Genomic DNA, 26,821 nt, shown 5'->3' with positions numbered 1-26,821 from the left:
TATGTCTAACCCCGTATTTCTTTAACAACTCTCTGAATTGGTGATTATGAAAATGTTTTCTACCATCAAATAATAGCTCTAGGGGTTACATACCTTGTAAAAATATTTCGTCTAAGGAATTAAACTACTATTTTCGAGTCATTGATTCTTGTAGTTATGGCTTCTACCTATTTTGACACATAATCAACAGCTACAAGAGTATACTCATTCCCATATGAAGATAACAAAGATCCCATAAAGTCTATACCCTAAACATCAAATATTTCACACACAAGATTATTGGTTTAGGGCATTTCGTCCCTTTTTGAGATATTACTTGTATGTTGGCAATGAGTACAACTAGAGACATACCTTTTTGCATCATGAAATAGAGTAGACCAAAAGAAACCTGATTGAAGCACTTTTGTAGTTATTCAATTTGCTCTAAAGTGACCATCTGCCTCCCTATCATGACAATGACTCACAATGGAATTAAATTCCTCTTCAGGCACACATCTCCTAATCACTTTATCTGGGCAAAGTTTGAATAAGTAGGGTCATCCTAGATAAAGTACTTGGCTTCAGCAATTATTTTTTTCCTTTGTTGAAAACTAAAATCCTTTGGTATCCACCCTCCTGCAAGGAAATTAGCTATATCAACATACCATGGCAACTTAGAAGAGATAGAACAATATATAACTTCTCATTAGGAAAAAGTTCAGAAATCTCCTCTTTTGTAGGTAATGGATTCTCTAATCTCGATAAATGGTCAGCTACTAGATTCTTCGCTCTTTTTTTATCTCTAATCTCGACATCAAACTCTTGTAGTAGCGATACCTAATGAATCAATCTCGATTTGGAGTCCTTTTTAGCAAATAGATGCCTCAAAGCTGCATGGTCAATGAAAACAATTATTTTTAAACTTATTGAATATAATCTAAACTTCTCAAATGCAAAAACAATTGATAGAGACTCTTTTTCAATTGTACTATAGTTGAGTTGTGGGCCTATTAGAGTATGACTAGCATAATAAATGGTTCTAAAAACTTTGTCTCTCATTTGCCCAAAGACATCTTCTACTGCATAGTCACTAGCATCACATATAAGCTCGAAAGGCTCACTCCAATCCGATGCTTCAATCACATGGATTGTCACTAACTTCTTTGTCAATATGTTAAATGTTACAAACAATCATTATCAAAGTGAAATTTAATATCCTCCATAAGTAAATTACTTAAAAGTTTGACTATTTTAGAAAAATCCTAGATAAATCTTCTATAAAAACCCGAATGGCCTAAGAAACTCCGAACATCTTGGACATCTATTAGTGGTGGCAACCTTAGTATCACCTCCATTTTTTCTATGTCTACATCAATTCTTTCTTTAGATATTTTATGTATAAGAACTATTACTTCTGTAACTACGAAGTGGCGTTTCTCCCAATTTAACATCATGTTTGTCTCCTCACATCTCTACAAAACTAACTGTAAATTATGTAAACAAGAGTCAAATGATAATCCATAAAGAGTGAAATCATCCATAAAAATCTCCATAAATTTTTCAATCATATCATGAAAGCTGGACATCATACACTGCGAAAATATACCCGGTGCATTGCACGATCCAAAAGACATACGCCTATAAGCAAAAGTACCATAAGGATAAGTAAAGGTTATTTTCTCTTGATCTTCTGGGGTAATAGAAATTTGAAAATACCCGGAATAACCATCTAAAAAGCAATAAAACCTATTACCTACTAGCCTTTCTAGCATTTGATCCATAAATGGTAAAGGAAAATGGTCTTTTTTAGTGGCTGAATTTAATTTTCTATAATCTATACACACTCGCCACCCTGTTATTGTCTTAGTAGGGATTAATTCATTATTCTCATTCTTAACTACAGTCATACCTCCGTTCTTAGGAACTACTTGAACAAGACCTATGAAGAGTGAGAGAAAATAATTAAAAATCAGCCGCACATCAAAAGAAATATTGGTGAATTCTCTGTTAAGATTTTGTTAGATATCTCAAAGAGAATGAGATTCTCTCACAATTGACCCTTCATGGAACACCACAACATAATGGTGTGTCCGAAAGAAGAAATCGAACCTTATTAGATATGGTGAGATCAATGATGGGGTTTACAAATCTTCCAATTAATTTATGGGGATATGCTTTAAAAACTACAGCATATTTTTTAAATAAAGTATCCACTAAGTCAGTCTTTAAAATACCTTATGAGATATGGAAAGGATGTAAACCGAGCCTTAAGCACGTTAAAGTTTGGGGTTGTCCAGCTTATGTTAAGAGATTACAAACTGATAAGCTTGACTCAAGATTTGATAAGTGCAGATTCATTGGGTATTCTAAAGAAACAATGGGATATTATTTCTATCATCCATCTGACCATAAAGTGTTTGTGGCCAAGGGAGCAACCTTTTTGGAAAGTGAATTTCTTTTTGAAGGAAATTATGGTGAAAGAATTGAACTTGATGAAGTTCAAGAAACTAATGAATCAATACAAAAAGAGGATCATGAGAAGCAAGTTGAGCAACTTTTACTAGATAATTTGAAAATGACAAGGAAGTTGTCATCTCCAATGGTTGAAATTCAAGAAACAAACGTTGTTCAAAGACTAGTTAATGAACCTGTTCAAAATCATATTGAACAGCAACCTAATCTAGTATAAAGTGAGCTAGTTGTACACGAACCTCTTAGAAAGTCTGGTAGACAATGTCGTGCATCAGACAGGTTAAATCTTTTAGTGCAAGATGATGTAACAAATGAGGTTAATCATGATAATGATGACCCCAAGACCTATGAAGAGGCTATGCAAAGTTCTGATTATGAAAAATGGATAAAGGCCATGAAATCTGAAATAGAATCCATGAAGGTCAACAAAGTTTGGACTTTGATTGAAACTTCAAAGATATAAAACCTATTGGTTGTAGATGGGTTTTTAAGAAAAAGATTATAGCAGACGAAAAGGTGGAGACCTATAAAGCCTGTCTTATTGTTAAAGGGTATCGTCAAAAGGAGGGAATCGATTATGACAAAACATTTTTCCTTGTAGCAATGCTCAAATCAATTCGGATTCTACTTGCTGTAGCTGCATACTATGATTATGAGATATAGCAAATGGATGTGAAAATAGTTTTCCTAAATGGTGAGTTGGAAGAGGATGTGTATATGACACAACCTGAAGGCTTCATGTCCCCATCCGATCATGACAAAGTCTGTAAGCTACAAAGATCCATTTATGGATTAAAGCAAGCATCTCAAAGTTAGAATATTCGTTTTAACAAAACAATTGAAAAGTTCAATTTTGTTAGATGCGAAGATGAACCTTGTGTGTACAAAAAGATTAGTGGGAGTACAATTATTTTTTTGGTGCTGTATGTAGATGATATATTACTCATTGGGAATGACATACCAGTATTACAAAATACAAAGATTTGGCTATCTGAACAGTTCTCCATGAAAGACTTGGGAGAACAGTTTTTATATTGGGAATAAAGATCTATAGAGATAGATCTAAGAAGTTGCTTGGATTTTCCCAGTCTATGTACATTGACACCATTCTGAAGATGTTTAATATGGAAAATTCTAAAAAGGGCTATCTACTGATAGGCACTAAAATCACTCTAAGTATAGAGAATTGCCCTAAGACCTTTGAAGAGAGAGAAAGAATGGATAGAGTCCCGTATGCTAATGTAGTGGGAGCTATCATGTATACCATTACATGTACATGTCCTGATGTGGCTTATGCACTAGGAGTAACTAGCTGATATCAGGCAAATCCTGGTGAAGAACATTGGAAAGTGGTAAAGGCCATTCTTAAGCATTTGAGAAGAACTAAAGATCAATTCCTCATCTATGGAGAATCTGAGTTAAAACTGAAAAGTTATACCGATGAAGTTTTTCTTCAGATAAAGATAATAGCAAATCTATATCTAGTTATATGTTCATCTTAAATGGTGGTGCAGTGAGTTGGAAAAATTTCAAACAAGGTACGGTAGCTGATTCAGTGACTGAAGCAGAATATATAGCGGCAAGTGAAGCTACTAAGGAAACTGTTTGGATGAAGAAGTTCTTAACTAAACTTGGTGTGGTTCTTTTAATAAAAGGTCCAGTTCTATTATTGTGTGACAATACTGGAGTGATTGCTCAAGCAAAAGAGCCGATATTGCATCAAAAGCCCAAACACATTTTACATAGGTACTACTTGATTAGAGAAATCATTGAACATGAGGACGCTAAAATTCACAAGGTTGATGGAAAAGATAATGCAGCTGACCCGTTCACTAAGGCTCTTAGTGCAAAAAAGTTTGACAAGCATAAGTGGAAGTTAGGAATGAAGTACATGACAAATTAGATCTAGTGCAAGTGGGAGATTATTTGGGATATAAGTGTTGTGCCCACGATCCAATTATTCGTGTAATATATTGAATACATTATTATTTAATAATTTATTTTAATATATGATAATAATATTTTATTATCATATCGTTTAATTTATGTGATAAAGTTCTTAATTAAATTTGTAAGTTTTACATCGATCTTGATAATGAGAGTAAAACCTTTTATAATTTAATTTAAAATGTTCTTAGTCGTTGGATTATCAAAATGTGACATTAATGATCCGAAAAGACTAATATATATGTGATAGTCTCTATAAGATAAAGATTAGTTGATCTCATTAATTAAATCATATATATAGATGATACATATGGAGATATGATCATTGAACCGACCCAATTGAGAATTTTTAATAGTTAATATTATCTTAAACTGTCAATAGAGTATTCTCTTATTTTGATAAGATGTAAGAATTTTCTTAGATATGAGATCATCATGGTAATTGATAAGTCATTTATTATACTTTGATTCTGGACACCTATGGTCATAGAACTGTAGTTGAAAAGATATTGAGTATGATTAAATGCTTGTACAATTAATGATTGGTCAAGACGAAATCTTTCAACTTGTCAGGGCAGTTGAATGAAAGAAGAAAAGAGTTTCTTATGTCATTCATTAGTCAATTATAATTTACATAAAACATAGTTGGTTACCTACTCGGATTTGACGGTTAAACCATATTTTAGGGTTAATCCGGAACAATAATGACGGAAAGAAATAGTAAGAATCTACATTAATATATATATATATATAATATATATTTTGTGATTTGTTGATGATGATAGTAATAGTAATAATAATAATAATAATAATAATAATGTATAAAATGAAAAGGAATAAAAGATGTGGGTATGAAATCTTTGGTACAAAATTGTTGGTATTTTATATTCCAAACATTTCCTTCCTTTCATTTTCTGGAATTAATTATTTGTGTCTTTGATTGATTAAAACCCCACTTATAATTTAGTACCGCCTTCTCTTTCTCTATGCTATTTCTACATATCACCCTTTATTTTTCCAACATATCTAGCCTGGTATTTTCAAGACTTTTGGACAATGACTCCCATTTCTTTAGTTACTAATTTAAACCCCAAATTTTACTTTTGCTTTTCATTTCTGCTTTGTTTTAAATAAAACTTACAACCCAATCAATTCACCACACGACTAAAAAACAAAGTAAAAAGTATTTGGACCGCATATTCCCATTACCCAGTTGTTAACTTTACCTAAATCACTAAAATTCCCACTTCCCAATTTACATTATTCACACCTCCAAGATTTCCCCACATCATCATAAACCTACTTGCTAGATTTTTGATTTTGCAAACTCAATATCATTAAAATTCACGTACCCAAAATGCTTATAAATACATAAATATATTTTGATGGAAATTTTGTAATGAGGTCAGAGATTGCATAAATAATTGAGATCTAATTACAAGTAGGGTGTAGAAATGATTGATTAATTAATTAATTAATAATAGTAGGGTTCATACATGGTCTGATTAATCCGGCTTTTATGGTGATTAGACAGAAAACATGATATAAATGGAATGGTGGATGTCATTCCAACCAACAGTTCTTCTTGTCGCAAATTGCTCTCTCTGTCTCCCTTTGCCTTATCCCTTGACCAACATAAACTCTTTTCTCTCCATTATTTATTATTATTATTATTTTTTTATAAATTATTTATCTTCATTATTAATAATTATAAACAAACACTAAACCAAAACTGATTATCACCCATTTCAACCTAAATTATATATATATATATGTATATATACATTGTGTATATTAACTGAGACATCTAATGAATAATTTGTTAAAAAAATTTTAATATATGAGCACAATTTAATATATATTATTATTTTAAAATATAATTAATTTAATTGGTAGTTTAATAAAGTTTGATAATTAATTTTAAAATATTAAATTATCATAATTCAAAAATACATAAAAATTAAGTATAGATATCTTCAACTAAATTAAGATAACTATCAACTAAGTTAATTGATTCACTTAGCAATTAATTCAAAATTATATGATTAGAAACGAAAAAGATAAAATTAACCAGATTTTATTAAACATTATTAAGTTGATAGTAGAGTTAAAAGTTTAAGTTATTATTATATAATTTTTATATCATATTTTGATTATAGCTATTTTATAATACACATCAAAACTATATATTACGACACAAATTTTATAAATAATTCTAAATTAAAAATATTTCTTACTACTCTCTGTCTTCCATATCCAATATTTTTTATAAAAATTTTATTAGTTGTTTGAAATTATCAATTCATTTTTTTTTAGTGTTTTAAGGATTAAAAGTGTTTTTAATTGAATAAAATCCACATTTTCTTAAATGCATCTTCTACGCCTTCTCATATTTTAATTCTGATTTTAATTTGTCTTATATTATTAAATAAATAAAATTAATAATTTAATTTATTAACACATTAATAATGTTATAATAATTAATTTAAATTTAATATTAACGATTTTATTACACTTTTAAATTAATTAAATTATTTTAATATAAGTAAATTCTGTTACTTATAATAGTAGTAATGACTTAAGATTCAATTATGTTTTTAACCTCCGTATAATAGCACAACACTTCATATTTCTTTTATAAAAATATTTTTGTGTAATTAGATTTTTTTATTCTATTTAAAAATAAAAAAAAAATCCCTTGATTGTAATCTTAACCTCCTCCTCAAAATCATCATTAAAAAAATTAATTATTAAAATTCTGACAAGAATTGATTGATGATGTGTCACGAGAAAAAGGAAAATGATAAAAATGTGGGTCCCTGCTATACACCCCATATATATATATATACACACACACCATTATAATTTGTGGGTCTGTAAACATATATACCATTATAATTTGCCGCCAGCTTAATTAGGAGAGTTGCTCTGGATGGTCATCCACTAATTATTATTTAATTTTACTAATGCCATCACAAAGCTTACATTTTACGTCTTTGATTACTTATTTTATTCTCTGTCATCCTAATTAAAATTAAATTAATTAATAACCTTCGCATACTAACGAATGATTTAATTTTTATTAAATAGATTAATTATTTTAATTATTTAAAAATTAAATTAAAAAATTTAATTTAATTAAATAAATAAAATTTTTAATCTAAAAAAAATATTATTATATTTTTTATTAGTACTGAAAATATAATTAATATTGTAAATAAATTAAAATTTTCTATTTTAAAATAAAAAATTAATATTTATATTTTGGTCATTATATTATTAGTGTATTAATATGTGTGGTTATTATAATAATTAAGATTATTATAAAATTTAATTCGAAATTAAATTAGTTTATAAAATTATTTTGTTAAATAATAATAATTAAAAAGGGAAAACATATATATATATATATGAGATATAGGTAAATGTTTAGGTGTTATGGAAAAAAAAGGAAAGTGGATGAGTCCAAATAAAATTTGGACGTCCACAGGAAGAGTCCAATAGGGACTCCTCCAGCCATGCCACCTATATATATATATATATGTGTGTGTGTGTGGGGTTTTTGAAGAGTGAGAGAAAAGAAATAAAAATCAACTCTAAAAAAAGAAAGATTGGTGAACGGTCTGATTATAATGATGGATTTTAATATATGCATAACATGCAGCAAAATATAAAAATAATAATTTAATTTGATTTATTTATATTTAAAAATTATATTATAAATTAAAGATTAAATTTAAAATATATTTAACAATAAATTTTTAAATTAAAATTATTTAAAATTTTGAATATTTTATACGTACCCACACCAAAATTAATATTTTTTGTTCAATTTTTTTATTAACAGAACCTACAGATAAATTAAACAATATAAATATATTTAAATTTTCTAACAAAATCTTAATAGAGAATTCACCGATGTTTGTTTTAGTGTGCCCCAGATTTTTATTTCTTTTCTCTCACTCTTCAAAAACCCCACACACATATATATATATATCATATATATATATATATATAGGTGGCATGGCTGGAGGAGTCCCTATTGGACTCTTCCTGTAAACGTCCAAATTTTATTTGCACTCTTCTACTTTCCTTTTTTTTATAACTCCTAAATATTTACATATATATCTCGTGTATATATATATATATATATTTATCCTTTTTAATTATTATTATTTAACAAAATAATTTTATAAACTAATTTAATTTCAAATTAAATTTTATAATAATCTCAATTATTATAATAACCACACATATTATATTATTACATTAATAACACACTAATAATATAATATTAATTATAGTCTCGGTGCTAGTAAAGAATATAATAATATTCTATTTAGACCAAAAATTTTATTTATTTGATTAAATTAAATTCTCTAATTTAATTTTCAAATAATTAATCTATTTAACAAAAGTCAGAATACTCATTAGTGTGCGACCTCATAGGTTTAACACTAAACCGGTAGCAAATTGGTCAAACTAATTTACTAATTAAAGTTGATATCTAGCAACAATTCTCAACGACTGAATAGTATGAAATGTACAATTACTCTCAAGAACCTGCTAAAAAAATATGTAATATTTTCTTCCGTAATTATTGTTCCAGATTAACTCTAGGATATGGTTTAACCGTCAAATTCCAATAAGTAACCAACTATGTTTCATGTCAATTATAATTGACTGATGAATGATATAAGAAACTTTTTTTTTCTTTCATTCAACTGCTCTGGTCAAGGTTTTAATTTAGTTATTACAATAAATGACAACATAGAGCTTAAACTTATTACCCAAGTTAACAGATTTCGTCTTGACCAATCATTAATTCTACAAGCATTTAATCACACTCAATATCTTTTCAACTACAGTTCTATGATCATAGGTGTCCAGTGTAGCGCCCGGGAAATTGAAGAAAAAAAAAAAAGGCCACGTCAGCAGACCCAGTCAGCAGTCCCTGCCAACCGGGACCTGCCACGTGGCAAGACCACGTCAATCCGGGACGGGCCACGTTGGCGACCCGCGTATGCGCGATTAGACGGTCCAGATCAAGCGTGCGATCGGACGGCCCATATGCAATCGCACGGACGGCCCAGATTCAATCAAAAACGGACGGCCCAGATTAAATCAAAATGGACGGCTGAGATCAAAAGGCAAAAGGGTATAAATAGAACCCCCACACCAAACCACAAAACCCTAGCCGCCTGTCCTCACCGGAGAAGACGAACCAGAAGCCGGCCGCCGCCACCCGCCGCCGCACCGGGGAGATTCCTGACCGTCGATCGAGGTAAATTTCATACCTCCGACTCGTTTTTTTTACGTTGATTTCCCCTGTGGCCAAATCGGAGCCAAAATCCCGGCCAAACGACCTGAAAACACGGCCGAAACCCAACGGCACTGCCGCGCCCCTCCTCGGTTTTTGCCTCCGATGAGGCCCTTCCCAGCCTCCGTTTAATGCAATTTTTATATCACCATGATCACCATTCTTTTCTCTACAGGTTGATTGGAGCCGAATCACCAAAACATGAACTTCACCGGAGAGCCGCCGCACCCGAGAGCACCGCCGCCGGTAAGCTTCGGTTTTCTGTAATTTTTTGGCCCCCCGAGGGCCCTAGGGTTGTTTAATCGCAAGAATCGATGCAAGTGTGGCCGAATTCGGCCGAAAACGGCCAAACCGAGGTGAATCGCCGCCGCTTGCCGGAGCACGACGGAGCCGCTGTGCCGGAATTGCGATATTGGCCAAAAAGGGGCCCTGGGCCTAATTTGGGATTTTTTGGAACACGTGCAGGTACCAGTAGTGCGTTTCAGTTCCCTGAAAAAAATTCAGAGAAAATTAGGGACAGCCTGTAGGCGCACTGTGAAGCTGTGTTCGGACCCCGAAACGAGTAAGGACCCTTCACCCTATTTCCTATCATGGTATTAAAGTTCAATAAATGATAAAATGGTATTTCATGAATCAACGAATGTGTGAAATTGCTTAAGGTCGCTAATGGAGCCCGAGTCTAGTGTGGTTGTCAGTTAATTATTATTTGTCATGTTTTACAGTTTTAAAAGTAGTATGAGGTTTGATGTTTTCATTTTATAGTTTCGTGTGTATATTTTACTGTTTTACCGGTTATGGATTGAATGACTGGGATATTGATGCTGTATGTTGTCTGTTTGGCATAAATTACTGTTTTGCTTGTTTGTATGTGGATTGATGATGCTGACTGAGGGAAAAGAGAATGATAGATTATGTAAATGGGTAATTGCATAATGTGGTCAGCCTGACTAGATATCCTGGGAGATGGTGGACGGACCAGGTCCGTAGGGAACCCTACCGGGATTGTGGTCTCCCATACCGGACGGGGTATGGAGATCTTATGTGTTTTGGCGCCCATACCGGACGGGGTATGGGGACGGCCCGTTTCACCCTCATACCGGACGAGGTAATGAAGTTTATAGTTTTGGCGCCTATACCGGACGGGGTATGGGGACGGCCCTGGAATATGATTTCAAGTGTTAAGGGTTAACGGGTAGCGGGACCCCTATGGATCCCCATGGATACTAGTGGGCTGATAAAAGAGGAAAAATATGTTGTGTAACGATTGAATTACAAAATACTTGATAAGTATTATGTTATACAGTTCATATATGATTTCATGATGATGATAATGTTATTGCTTTCGTATACTGTTTTATGGATTCCATCGAGGTAAGTGGATGGTGAAGGATTTATTATTGATAAAAGAATTTGTTGTAAATTATGCTCCATTGGTCTTTTTGTGTTTTCTACCCACCTTTACCTCTGTGACGGTGAGATATCGTGATGTCTTTACTGGGCTAGTGTAGCTCATTCCTTATTTAATCATTTCAGATCAGGAAGACATCGTTCCCGAGCCGGTTCCACAGGAGGACGACGAAGGGGACGCCTGAAGACTCCATAGTCATATTCGTAGCTTTTACTTTCAAGTTTCTCCTTTAGGTAGTTTGATCTTTTATATTTTGTGAGCACGTTTTTGGTTTTAGCGTAAGGGATGTTAATCGAATTTTGACTTCGCTTCCGCATTTGATATTTTTAATATGCATTTCATTTTAAATTTCCGGGGCCGTTACATCCAGAATCAAAGTATAATAAATGAATTATCAATTACCATGATGATCTCAGGTATAAAGAAATTCTTACATTTTATCAAAATAAGAGAATACTCTATTGACAGTTTAAGATAATATTAACCATTATAAATTCTCAATTGGGTTGGTTCAATGATCATATCTCCATATGCATCATATATATATGATTTAATTAATGAGATCAACTAATTTTTATCTTATAGAGACTATCACATATATATTAGTCTTTTTGGATCATTAATGTCCCATTTTGATGATCTAATGACTAAGAACATTTTAAATTAAATTATAAAAGATTTTACTCTCATTATCAAGATCTCCAACTTGATGTAAAACCTGCAAATTTAATTAAGAACTTTATCACATAAATTAAACGATATGATAATAAAATATTATTATCATATATTAAAATAAATTATCAAATAATAATGTATTCAATATATTACACGAATTATTAGATCGTGAGCATGACACTTATATCCCCAACAATCTCCCAAAAACTATCAGAGATAGGATAGATAATACACGCACCAAGTAACTTTATCATTTCTTTTTTCACTACCTTTTGTATGGCTAGATTTAAACACCTTTGTGGTTGAATAGTCAACTTGAAATCATTCTCTATGAGAATCTTGTGTATGCAAACAGTTGGATTTATTCCCTTAATATGAGAGATCAGCTACCCAATTGCTTTCTTATGCCTCCTCAAGACTTCAACCAACATCTCTTTCTCTAACTCTATCAAAGAAATAAACATAATTACTGGGTTAGACTCCTCCTCAAGAAACATATATTTTAAATTATCAGGTAAAAACTTAATGATGCAGGAGGATATGGGGAGGATCGTTTTGACTCCTAAAACCTTAACCCAATCTCGTGTAATATCAAAACTCAAATTGCCTAATTTAAATCCCTCCCTCTAATTGAATTCACAACCCTAAAAATTAAGAATGTAAAAACAAAAACTATGGAAACAAAAATGAGGAAAAGAAAGACACCACAAACCTACCTGATAAGTCGGGCCCAAATCCTTGGCTCAATCAAGACTTCGGCAACCTCACCTAACTTGGAAGAACTTGAAGAAAAAAATTACCGATATGTGCAACCTGCACATGGATCTCTCAGGAGCGGATAAAGATGCAGGTGGCCGCTGCTGTTTGGGTGCCCATGGTGTTGGGATGTGTGGTTTGTAAGCTGGTATGTGTGGGAACCATGTGTCATATAAATAGATGCCTAACCATGTATAGACTATAGGAACCCACACCCACACCATTCTCTGGGCTTTTTTTTTGTACTGGGATTTGTGGATCGAGTCTTTCTTTGATTGTTAGTTCAAACAACTTTATATTTTCTTCTTATCCAATGTTGCCTTTTTCTAGACTGAGTTCCCCATGTATTCAACTCTGATTTGTAATCTAAAACTTGTACTAGTTTATCTTGTTCACTATATGTTCAAGATTACTTATGGATATGTTTAGAAAGTTCAGCTATGCTTAGCTTTTTCCTTCTTTCAAAAGTCTTGTGGACCTCTTGTTTTTTGCAAGCCTTTTCGTCGGTATTTTCATATCATCCCCTTTTTTTGAGAGGATTCGCCCTCGAATCTATATTCTCTGGTATCTTCACATTTAATGACATAGATGCTAAGGAAAATACCAAGTAATCTCCAGTTAAAGTAGAAACTTGAGTCTAATCTTGTACCAAGAAGTATTTCTTAGTCCCTATAGGGACACTTCCTTCCTTAGTCTATTGTCCTATAAACTCCTCGTAAGATTCCTTGATTTTAAGTTGATCTTCGTACGCTTCGTTTATGGACAAGGGCATCAAGACATGGGTGACACCACTCATGCGTACAGAACATCGATTTGCCCCACCAATGTAACAGATATCTCAATCATATTGCCATGGCTGCCCCTAGTAGTAAGTGTCCTGTTTCCATAGGAACGACATCACATAATATCTCATCCTCATATTTACCAATAGAGAACAAAATTTGTACCTATTTTGTGACACTAATCTCATTACTGTCATCTAACCAATGTAGCTTATATGGACTGGGGTGTGGAACGCACGTCAACTATGCCTTGTCGACTTATAAGGTGCTGGCAACATTAGTACAATTGCCACCATCAATAATCATATTACAAAATTTTCTGTTCACCAAGCATCTGGAATTGAAGATGGTCTCTCTTTTGTCATTGTCCTCAAACTTGACCTGTATATTCAGCACTCGTTGAGCTACAAACACATGTCCTTGTACTGGCTGGGTGATACTCTCTTCACTGGCCTCGAATGATGGCATGTCTTCCAGTTCATCTTCACAGCCACTGATGACATCCCCATCAATCCATAAGATCATAGCACATTGATTAGGACATTGAGAAGCAACATGTCCAACCCCAAGACATTTGAAACACTTAATGGTGCTTTACCTAATGGCTAGTGCCTTAGGATTGCTGGTGGGATTTGTAACAGATTGTTTTCCCTTTCTATCCTCAACCCTCTTGACTTCCTCCTTTTGGACCCATCTTTGAGTCGTTGAAGGGTTGGTACTGATAAATCCCTTATTAGTTCTTATTCTTTTCAACTGTCTCTCAATTTGAGTAGCCTTGTGTGTCATCTCTTCTAAGTCGACATAGTTCTACAATTCGAAGATATTGGTAATTTCCTTGTTCAAGCCTTATAGGAACTAAGCCATGGTGGTCTTCGAGCGTTCCTCAACCCTAGCCCAAATCATGGTCAATTCCATCTCCTTGTGGTATTCTTCCACTATTTCGGAACCCCGAGTCAAGTGCTGTAATTTTATGTTCATATCCTTATCGAAATAAGTTGGTATAAAGCAATTCCTCATGATGGACCTCAGTTATCTATAGGTGGTGACTAGTGCATCATTATTTTGCTCCCTAAAAGCTATTAACTGATCCCACCAGACAGAGGCATACTCTATGAATTCAAGGGCTGCCAACTTGAGCTTTATTTCTTCACTATAATTCTAATAGCTGAAAATGCGATCGACCTTTTGTTCCCACTCAAGGTAGGCCTCGGTGTCATTCTTTTCTTATAAGGTTGGTACTTGCAATTTAAAATCACGAAGATCCCCATCTGCCTCCTTTTAGCAACCTCCCTGTCGATCATCTGCATCATTGCCACAAAACCTTGTCTCCTCTTGCATGATGTGGCGTCAAGCTTAGTTATGATGGCTACCTTGCTATAGAAAATCCATTCATACAGTCAGGTTCCTCATCTGGACACTTAATTAAGTAAACATGTCGAAGCCCCTTTCCTCTATGGGGATGGGCATACTATGGGTGTTGTGGTGAGACATGATGTGGTTCTTGCAAAGATAAAAATTAGTTAAATCAATTAAACACTCCCTTGTTTTTGCTCAGATTTACCTCACAATCCCTCAAATTGTAGTTTCTCTGTCGAGTTAAGCATTCGAAATTGAATTTGTTTTAGATCGGATCTGCACGTTAGTCTCTTTTGACACATAAAGAATCCAAAAGGAATCTAATTTTATAGAAACTCGAACTAGAACACAAAAGAAGGATGGGTGTACTTTTATTTATACACTAAGTAGGTAGGATCCATTAGTCACTTAGTTATGTAATGGAACAAAAGCACAATGAAATAATAGAAACGTAGAACACAAAGAAAACAAGTTAAAATCTACTGTGTAAGGATCTTATTAATCCCGATGGATATAACCAGAAGGTGTATTCTAATTACACTACCCAATACCAATTACGCTCTATGAATGGTTGAGTTTCTTTATGCAACATTAAGCCAAAATTTCGAGATACGAAACGATCAATTAATTAGAGAAGCAGAAAAGGTTTTCACTCATAGTGGGTAGGCTAATCTTCCTTTTTTCTTTATGTAAATGAATGATGAAAAAGTAATGGAAACCAAAAGCTTTCGCATGCACCTATTAAGTGAGTTACTTTGCCTTTAAATCTATAAAGGTTTTCCAATCTCACTTACTAGGTGGTTGCTCTGCTTTTGAATGCAATATGTAACATCGTGCCAATTGCCTTATGGTATACAATTGAGATATTTTTATATTTTTAATTTTGTAATTATTTTTGTAATAAACACGAACCACTTAAATTAAACGAATAGATATAACTTCAAGTGGGATGCAATATGAATTAACAAATCAAAAATTAATCTGAATTATTAATTAATTCACTAGAATGCTAAAATATTTAGCATAAATAGGTTCACTAGAAGTCTAAGCTCTGATAAGACCTGACACAGGAGAGTATGGAGAAGATTGTTTTGACTAACAAAATCTTAACTCAAACTGCCTAATTTAAACCCCTCCCTCCAATTGAATTCACAACTCTAAAAATTAGGAATGTAAAAACAAAAACTAGGGAAATAAAAATGAGGAAAAGAAAAATACCCCGAACTTACCCGATAAATTGATCCTAACTCCTCGGCTCAATCAAGACTTGGACAAGCTCACCTAGCTTGAAAGAATTTGAATAGAAAAATTAGCACAATGCTAATAAAAGTTCAAAGCCTAATTTTATTAATTCTCAAAAGATTGTATTTACAATGCTTGAGATAAGGCCTTTATATAGGCTCTTAATTACTACTCCTATATGGAATAGGATTTAGAAATTCTATCTAGTTATAGGATTTATTCCAACTAAAAAACAAATACTTAATTAATTAAATAATTAAATTCTATTCTAATTTGAATTTGAAATACATAAAATAAATATTTATCCTTATCCAAATCCCAAAATAATAATAAATTAATCATATGGATAAGGCTCACATTAAAATACTAAAAAAATAATATTAAATAATGGTTTTCTCTTCCTAATTCTTCAAGGGCGTCTTCTCTCCAACCTTGAGTAGAATTCCACCTTCATAATTAGCATATTTTGCACATGGAGAAATTAAGAAACTTGAATACCTTGTAAAATTAAGAAAAATAGTGATTTGGAGTCCAAAAATGACTAAGAAAACCCAACAGCACATATGGGCTGGACTGTGTGCAGTTTGGGCATTGGGCCTTGTAGGCCGGGTCGCAGGCTCGTGGTTGGTCGCTCGGGCCTGTTGACTGTGCTTGGGTCGCACATGCACAAGGGGCGAGGCGTGTGACCCATTTGTAGTGTGCATGCTAGGGATGCATGCATGTTGCGCATTCCCAGCACGTGGGCCCACACGCATGGGATGTGCAAGACATCTTACCCACGCATGCTTGCAGGCGGTGCATGCAGCTTACGCCTGGTAGTCGTCGGCACGGACAAAGATGCAGGTGGCCACTACTGCTCGGATGCCCATGGTGTTGGGATGTGTGGGTTATATGCTAGTATGTATTGGAACCATGTGTCATACAGATAGATGTTTATCCATGTGCAGACTACGGGAACCCACACCCACACTATTCTTTGGGCTTTTTCTTGTACCGGGATTTTTTGTCGAGTCTTTCTTTAACTATTAAGCCTAACAACTTCTTATTTTCTCGTCTCTTCCGATGCTACCTTTTATTTGGGACCAAGGTCCCAGGTATATTCAACTATGATTTATAGTCTAGAACTTATACCGATTTATCTTGGTCATTGTCTGTTTAGGATTGCTTACAGATATGTCTAGGAAGTTCATTTTGCTTAGCTTTTTTCTTCCTTTAGAAGTCTCATGGACCTCTTATTTTCTATAAGTCTTTTCTTCATCTATCTTCACATCACTTAAGCTTTATTTTTGTTGTCTCCACATATGGCTCCTTCTTTATTCCAAGCACAATGTTTGATAGAGATTCATTTTTTAACTCTATCACTTCCTTTTGTAACCAAGATCTTCATCTTTAGTTGTGCTTGATAGTCCAAGACATCTCTCTAAATTATCCTCTATGAAAATAGCTTGTTATTATTCATCTCTCTAACTTATCAATAATGTCAATTGCACAACACATCTTATCCAAATTAATATAAGGATTTTTCATTGCCTTCTTGATATCAAGACTGTTTCTTCCTCATTGAACTTAAAGGTTAACTTACCACTTTTTATATCTATTAATGCTCCAGTTGTGGCTAAGAATGGTCTACCTAGAATCAATAATAAATCAAACTCAACATCCATATCAAGTATAACAAAATCTATAGGAAAAATAAACTCTCCTACTTTTACCAAAATATCTTCAATGATTCCCACGTCTTTTAGTTCTATCTATAAACTACAAAACCACATGTGTCTCCTTCATATCCCCAAGGTTAAGTCTCCTACAAACAGATAATGGCATTAGGTTAATACTACAACCCAAATCACATAGGGCCTCTTTAAATTTAAAATTACCTAGTTCACAAGGTATAAAAAACCTCTCTAAATCCTTAAGCTTTATAGGCAAATTATTTTGTAGAATGGCACTATACTCTTCATAAGTATTATTGTGCCATATTCCTCAATATTTCTCTTATTAGAAATGATATCCTTAAGAAATTTTGCATATTGTGGCATCTGTATCAAAGCCTCAACAAATGGAATGTTAACTTGTAATTTCTTAAAGATCTTTAAAAATTTAGCAAAATTAGCATCATTCATATCCTTCCTAATTCTATATGGGAAAGGAAACTTATTAATATCTACACTATAGTTTGAATTGAGAATCGTAGAGTTAATATTTTTTTTACCTTATTTTTCTACACTTACCTCAACTGGGTTTGGTTGAATCACCTTATCAGTTCTTACTTTTTGCTTTGGCTCCTCAAACACCTTCCCATATCTTAGTGTAATGGCCTTAACATGCTCCTTGGGATTTGTCACTGAGTTGCCTAGTAATGACCCTTAAGTTCGACCCACAATAACATTGGCAAGCTGTCCAATTTGTGTCTCTAGATTTTTTATGGAAGCCTCATAATTTTGTGACCTTGCTTCAATAGAGTTAATGAACTTTTTCATCAACTCCTCCAAGTTAGATTTCTTTTCTTATGGTGGAGGATGTTGTTAAGGTTAGAATCCTGGTGATGGTTTTCTCCCTTGATTATTATTGTTCTTCCATAAGAAATTTGGGTGATTTCTCCAATCAGAATTGTAAGTATTGATGAAATGATCATTTTTCTTGCAAAAATTATTAACAAAATTAACTTGTTCAGGCACATTATTAGGAGTAAATGTGTTACTTGTTTGACACTCTTGATTTGAGTGCCCTCTTCCACAAGAACCACAAACATCTGCCATTACAACTGATTTTTATAATTGTAGCCTTTATAGATTCTTATCCAATGCTTTCACTTGAGTTATCAATGCTATGAAAATATCTATATTATAAACTTCACCTACCTTCTTTGTAGATTGTCTTTCAATAAGCCATTCACTTGAGTTAGTAGCCACCTCCTCTATCAATTCATAAGCTTCTTAAGGTGACTTCATATATAGTGAACCTCCACATGAAGTGTCTATCATACTTCTGACTTGGCTATTAATTCTATTGTAGAAGATTTATACTTTCTATTAAATAGAGAATTCTTCTTAAGAACATCTTCTTAGCATATCCTTGTATCTCTCCCATGCCTCATATAAGGTCTCTGGATTTCTCTGTAAAAATTTAACAACCTCATTAATTAATTGTGCAATTTTAAGAGGAAAATACCTACTATGAAATTTTTATACCAATGCATTCCAAGTAGTTATGGAGTTCGATGGTAGTGATTGCAACTAGTGTTGTTCTTTATCCCTTAAAGAGAAAGGAAATAGCCTCAGTCTCTTTGCATCTTCAAAAACTCTATTGTTCTTGAAAGTATTATAAATTTGAAGGAAACTAGCTATGTGTTGGTGTGGATCTTCACTAGGCAATCCTCCAAATTGACAAGTCTGTTGGATCAACTATAGATATTGCTGGCTTGATCTCAAAGTTGTTAAGCTTGAACAACATGTCTCAAAATGCTCGGACTTGTGTCTTTCAATGATGGCATGGCATAGTCTCTCATGGTGTGAATAGGTTGAGCACCTCTAGCACCATTATTGTTCTCGCCTCCTTCAAGATGATTGTTTTGATTCTCTGCTATATTGAGTTGACGGTTTGCTCTGCTTCTTGAATGAAGAGTTTGTTTAAGTTTCGGATCAAATTTTGCTAGTGGCTCCTTAGAATTTCTAGTCATACACTAACAAATATTGAGATAGAAGAAAAACAAATTAAATATTAAAAATCTTAAATTAAAAACTAATAACAATAGAATAATTTCTAAATAAATCTTGAGTCCCCGACAACAACGCCAAAAACTTGATGTATCCTAAACAACACTAATAAGTGCATTAGTCATATCAGTAATACAAATAAGTGAATTCGAATATTCTCCCATGACGACCAAATTTTATAAACCAATTATTATATTAAAAATTATTATTTGAGAAATAATAATTGAATGAAAGTAAATTAAAGTAAAATAAAAAACTAAATAAAATTATAGAAAATTAAATAATCACAGTAAATCAAAGATAAATTAATCAATAAAATAACGTTAGAATCCACAATTCTCCTAAATTTGTCTAGATATCAATATTTATAATGAAATCTGAGTTAAGATTGGTGGGTTAATACTAAAATCTGATTAAACTTATTCGAGGACATAAATTTAAATGAAACTCTTATTCAGACACTTCCATAGAAATCTACATATAATCAACCCATTTATTCGACCTTATTTAGGAACACGAATACATGCCACAAGTCAATTTTAGATTATCTATTCGAAAAAATCTATTATTAAACTTGTTATACAAATATTAATAACCATGCATTGATATTCCATTGATTAAAAACTCGAACTTCTCTATTCGACACATCATTAAAAAATTCAATCATCAAAATATCAATACAAGCATTAAGCTCAATGAATTTACATAAAAACTAACTCAAATATCATTAATCAAAATCAATACCCCTCATAGTTTAGAGATCATATTTTTTCTAATAAAAATAAATCTACTCTATAATTAAATCTAGAAAGCAAAAACTAACTAAAAAAATGGTAAAATAAAATCCAACTCTAGATTGTGTCTTCTTCTTGAGATTGATCTCCTCTCTAATGGAGTTTTTAGTCTTTCAGGAAGAAGAAGAAGAAATTCTCTAACTTAGAACAATCTCTCAAAGTAGAAAAGTGCAGCTCTCTATAATACTAATAATATATCCTATATATATTAGGGTAAATAACAGAATACCCTAAATACAAATCCTAAGTGAAATAAGAAAGAGAATAAGGCATCCTATGCAATTTAGGAAAAGTAAAAATTTTGCTTTTCCTGCATGACCATGCACCTGCTCATGCGAATTTCTACCTTCAAAATTCTATGTGGAGAGGCTCCAAGACTGATGTGCATCACTAACTTTATGAGTATGCATCTGCCAGTGCAGGTTTCTACCCTTTTGTACCTTCATCCAAAACTTTTCAAATTCTCCCAAGATCACCTAAAATTCATAAAATAAATTAAAGTGACTAAATAAACTAAAATTAAATGAAAAACTAATAAAAATTACTCAAAACTAACAAAAACTAAAGCAAAAACAATCCTGATTGCGTATGAAATACACAATTATAAATGATCTTGTCTTGGAAACTTGAAAAAATATTACTTTAATTCTCCCTTGATGGATTTCTAAAATTCCTTGATCATGGTTTCCTTTTTTCCAGTTGAGAAATATATGGAGAGAAAAAAAAAATTTTATTGTTGAGAGAAAGATCTCTCTTGAGTAGGAAAAAGTCTCTCATGGGTTATGCAATTTTGGACTCTTTATTGGCCGATTCTTTCGTTGACTTAGTTGGTTGTTTGAATAGTTCAAACCATTCATGCTCACATCACTATTGCTAGGTAATTGGAAGAAAAAAATTATTTTAAACTAAAAATATTATAAGGATCTTAAACTTCAAAATAATTTAGATGTTGTGCATGTTCAGAAAAACATGTGTAAAAGTCTCTTGGAACACTACTTAAGGAAAGATAAAAGACCATATAAATGCTTGTTTTGATTTATAATATATGGATATACGACTTGAACTTCATGCCATTCTTACTACTATGGTAAATACTTGTTTAATCCTATATGTACCTTTTTGTCACTTGATGAGCCAAGTATTTTGTGAGTTTTTGGCCAACTTGAAAGTTCTAAATCGTTATTTGTCTAATACTTCTTAGTGTGTAAACATAAAGAGCGTAAGATTTATGGACTAAAATGTGTGCTAAGTAAAGAGGTTTGTGAAGCATTACTTTAGGTAATCATTTTTTTATGAATCATGTGGTAAGACTTTATATCTGAATAAGTTCGATCAACTCAAAAAATCAATTGCAACTCAATAGATCTATCCAATTGAATGTTTTTGTACGCCTTTTGAAATCATATATGAGAAATAAAGCTCATCCTGAAGGGTTAATTATAGAAGCTTTTATTGTTCAAGAAGTTGTGAATTGTTTTTCAAAATGCGTTATCAAAGTTAAAAAAAGTACAAATTGTGTTAGAAGAAATAATGATGAATATGAGGATTCACATTTGCTCAAAATTTTGTGTTTTCTGAAAAGTTAGTAGACCTTTGCTTTGGACAAAAAATATGTTGAGCTGAGTATAGTATAACAGAAACAATTAAGGAATTATGTGCTAAAAATTATGAGTACTCTTCGAATTCATCATGTAAAGTAGACAAACTTTTTAACTATGAACATGTTCTATTTGATAGATTAAATGGTGTAATTTACATTTTTTTATTTGTTAATTTTATTTAATTTACAAAATCCATAAAGAAGAATTTGAGTAAGCAAGACACGAAGAAGAGTTTTACCTATTTTACCTATGATTTAAAATAATGTAAATAAAAAGATTATTTATATTTAGACTTATATCTTTATTGTAGATTGAAATATTAATGTTTGACTTTTTTTTTTCTTTAATTAAAAATCATTTTAATATAACCTTATGTTATGACTTTTCTAATAGGTAAATGGTTTAGTAGACTCCAATTAAAGTGATCAGTCTATTATTAGTCAACTTATTAATTTATCATATAGTTATGATAAATGAGTTTTTCAATAATCTTATTATCTCATTAATCATTCGAGGTTTAGTGCGAAAGAGAGAGAAATATATTAAACTCTCAAAATAATGGAGTTTTAGTGAAAACAAAAAAGATGAGAGTACAAAATCTTAATTTTAATTAATTTTATAAAGTTAGAATATTTGGGGTAAAATATTCAAATGAGATCAGTGAAAATGTCTATCATGAAGGAAAATTATTTAGAAGTGATATATGTGGATTAATTTTGTTTTAGTTGTGAATAAGTTTTGAATAATAATTATTATTATTACTATTTGTATTAATATTATTAGTATATATGTTATTGTTACTAACGTGTGAGTTTAAGAAAAGAGAAAAAAAAAAAAAAAAAAGGAGAGAGAGAAAAAGAATAATCCATCCTAATTCATAAATAAACATGCCAATGGTAAACAAATTATTATTATTATTTTGCGCATGACTCAATTGAGTGATTAACCTACTGCCAACCTTGAATTGTAGTTTCACGGTAACATTTTATTGTATGCATAAAGATGGGATGATCAACCTTCTCTTCCATTGGCTAAATGGTTCCTACATTTTTTTTTTTTTTTTGGTTTACAAAACTATTTTCCATAAATAGTAAAAATTTTCAAATATTATTTACAGTAAAATAAAAAATCATTATAGTCACTCACAGCTATATATTTGTGTATATGAGGAAACGAAAGACCATAGGATTTTATAATGGAGCAAACAAAAGGCAAGGTCTGTGTGACCGGAGCTTCAGGTTTCCTGGCGTCCTGGCTTGTTAAGCGGCTTCTGGAGGAGGGTTATCATGTGGTCGGAACAGTTAGAGATCCAGGTTCACACTTCATATATATATATATAAATAGATATATATTTATTTATATATGCATGTATATTACATTACAGCATAGACTGACGAACAGAGAACGAGAAGAAATTAGAGCATCTATGGCGGCTGAAGGGAGCAAAGGAGAGACTCAAGTTGGTGAAGGCTGATTTAATGGAAGAGGAGAGCTTTGACGAAGCAGTCATGGGTTGCCAAGGAGTCTTCCACACTGCTTCTCCAGTTCTTAAACTCACTCTCGATCCAAAGGCATTCCTTCAAAATTCTTCCTTCATTTTCATTATTAAGTTTTTGTTGTAATTTTCTTCTAAAAATTTTAATCATACTAAAATTAGTTTAGAATATAATTTTTACTAATATTTTTAAAGAAGTAATAAAAATCTTACTGAATTACTTTTGAGTAATGTAAATTAATAATTTAAAACATATCATGTTTTTTCAGAATTTGAAATTAAATAAAAAATTATAAACTACTATTCTAGACATTTTTTGTCCTTAAATCTTGAGTACTATTATAGTATTGTTTATTTTTTAATTAAGTTTAATCTTGAAACATAATAACATAAGATTTTATTAAAAAAATAAAAATTATTATTTTTTGTTAAAAAAAAAAATTATGAATGAGAATAATTTTATAAATATAAGAGTAAAATTATTTTTAAAAAGTTTTTAAAATATATCATGATAAATAATTGAAGATTAAAAATAATAATTTACCCAACTTTTTTAAAATTTGAAATAATAGTCAAAATTTTATAGACAGAAATTCTAGAACCAGCTGTACAAGGAACATTGAATGTACTGAGATCTTGTAAGAAGAATTCTTGTCTGAAGCGCGTGGTCTTCACATCATCTTCTTCGGCTGTAAGAGTAAGACATGATTTTGATCCTCAAATTCCTCTTGATGAGTCATCTTGGAGCTCTCTGCAACTCTGTGAAACTCTTCAGGTAAATAATACAACTTTTTCTCCTCAAAGTTTTTAATCAATTATTCTTTTTCATTTTTATTTTTGTTTCTTTCTAAAACATATAAAATGAAATTGTTAAATACAATATTGATTAAATTTATTAATATCCCATGAAGTTTAATAATTTGAAGAAAAAGAACAATTTAAAATTTTTTAACAAATTATTTCTCTGTTCAATTAGTTTTATTGATGATGTATATTTTTAATAGAACATAACTTTCTTTGCACGATTAACAAGTAACAAAAATAAATCATATGAAAAAAATATATGGCTCGTGAAATTGTATATGAATCTAAATTCACTTTAACAAATTTTTGAAAATTATGGTGTGATATCTTTTTCATACTCTAATTTTGAGATTACTTAAATCTTATCAAGTTTTAAGTAATATAATTTTAGAAATAAAAATATATTTAACTTTTTTTACTTGTACCTCCGTGTAAGAAAACCTAAACTTACTTATACATTAATCTTATAAAATGAAAATATGCCTTAATAAAATATCATATTAGTTATTTACTCGAACTTACTTAGATGACATGTATTTATTTTAATATTTTGTATTCATATATACACTTATGTTTAAAAAGGTTTGGTATGCTTTATCAAAAACTATGGCTGAGCATGCTGCTTGGGAATTTTGCAAAGAGAATGGAATTGACCTAGTCACCGTCCTACCCTCATTTGTAGTTGGGCCTAGTTTGCCTCCGGAATTATGTTCAACAGCATCCGATGCGCTTGGTTTATTAAAAGGTACATGTTTCTTTAATAAATACTAAAAATTACAACAAACCACTTAATGAGTAGTTGAGGTGGTAAAAATTGATAGTCTTTTCAATATTTATTTAGACGAATTTATATTTTTATGGTTAACGTTAAGCGTAAAAAGAATAATAAATCCCATTGATATTCATATTTGAGAGATTTTCTCTCGTTGTTGGAAAGTCCAAATCTCTCACATCAATCAAGTTAGGAGTATGCACTAATCACCTAGGAGTATGAGTTTATTGCATCTCTTTAGGCCCTATAAGAGTGGTAAAAGTCTTGGCTAACTTTATTCTATATTTCTTTATAAATAATTATAATAACAATTAGAATTGATTAATCAAACGATAATTTATTTTTCTGTATTTTTTTTCATTTAGGCAAAAAGAAAAAGAATAATTCTTACCAAATGATTCTATAATTAAGATAGGAATAATAAAAAATATATATATTTTAAAATTGTGAATTGGTCTCTCACATCAATAATTCTTACTAAATGATTCTATATTAAAATTGTGAATTGGTGTAGGGGAAACAGAAAGATTTAAATGGCATGGAAGGATGGGTTACGTTCACATAGATGATGTTGCAACCTCCCACATCCTTGTTTATGAGAATGAAAAAGCAAAAGGACGGTATCTTTGTTCTTCAACTGTTGTAGATAATACTGAACTAGTATCCATTTTAATAACACGTTATCCATCACTCTCTATCCCTAAGAGGTAAACAACTACTATTTTCATAAACTCACTTCATTATAGTAATAAAGTTTTTTATTTTATTTATTATTTTGAAATTTCAGTTTCGATCAATTGGACAGACCTTACTACGAATTTAACACGTCAAAACTTAAGAAGTTAGGCTTGAATTTCAAATCGATTGAGGAGATGTTTGATGATTGCATTGCATCGTTGGTGGAACAAGGCTATTTAGAAGGAGTTTAATTAGTTGTCTACAAAATATTATGAATATTAGTCAATGTACCTTGTAAAATGAAGAAAGAAGGTTGTGGTTTTGGGTGGCAATTGTTGGTGTAGGTTTGAGTACTACATGTGGACACGTATCCACGTGAAGGCTAGTGGCTTGTGTGGCTGCAATTGCTACCTTCTTTCTATCATCAAACACAGGGTCCTTGATAGACCCACTTAAACATTATCTTATTATTATTATATATATATATATGTATATTTTTACTTTTTCATGTCATTGTAATGTATGGTAATGGGTAAATAAAAATAATTAAACTTCAATTTACTTAATAAAACTATATATAATAATAAGAAATCATAAACTCCAAAGCATTTGAAACACAACAATCCCATTTCTTTTATAAATATCTAATTGATTACGTTTTGCAAAAAAAATTTAATATAAAAAAAGTGAATGTTGATTTATTATTAAAATATGAAATAATATATAAGTTTAAGACTAATATTTCGGACTTAAAATATCTGAGATAAAAATTTTCACATGAATTTCAAGGACAACCATAACTAACACTTGCTTTATATGCAGAATTAATATGACATAAAGTTTTTATGTTCTAAGAAAAACGACATGTAGTAATTATAAAACATAAAACTTAACAAATTTTAGTATAAAACAAGGGGGATAATGATGATTGCATTAAAATCAGTGTTATCCGTAAATTATAGAAGCGTAAGAGGCCAGAGTTACGGCATGAAAGAGATGGATGAGCCTGAGATTTGGGACACGA

At 31.5% G+C, this 26,821-nt stretch overlaps 1 protein-coding gene and 1 pseudogene across 1 annotated transcript; both read left to right on the top strand.

Moving 5' to 3' along the window:
* The first annotated feature begins 3,575 nt into the window (after positions 1-3,575).
* LOC148253347 (secreted RxLR effector protein 161 pseudogene) lies at positions 3,576-4,354 on the top strand (annotated as a pseudogene).
* An 18,740-nt stretch (positions 4,355-23,094) lies between these two features.
* LOC110826424 (dihydroflavonol 4-reductase-like1) lies at positions 23,095-26,305 on the top strand. The gene is made up of 6 exons (XM_088206212.1): positions 23,095-23,361; positions 23,450-23,619; positions 24,130-24,318; positions 24,930-25,092; positions 25,634-25,826; positions 25,907-26,305. Exons 1-6 carry the CDS (start codon positions 23,244-23,246, stop codon positions 26,046-26,048), a joined length of 975 nt encoding a protein of 324 aa, XP_088062338.1. The 5' UTR covers positions 23,095-23,243; the 3' UTR covers positions 26,049-26,305.
* Positions 26,306-26,821: the final 516 nt, after the last annotated feature.

This window comes from Carica papaya, chromosome 6 (genome assembly GCF_054855325.1).
Source record: "Carica papaya isolate Zhongbai chromosome 6, ASM5485532v1, whole genome shotgun sequence".
Taxonomy (NCBI): Eukaryota; Viridiplantae; Streptophyta; class Magnoliopsida; order Brassicales; family Caricaceae; genus Carica; species Carica papaya.
This window is presented reverse-complemented; position numbering and strand designations above follow the sequence as displayed.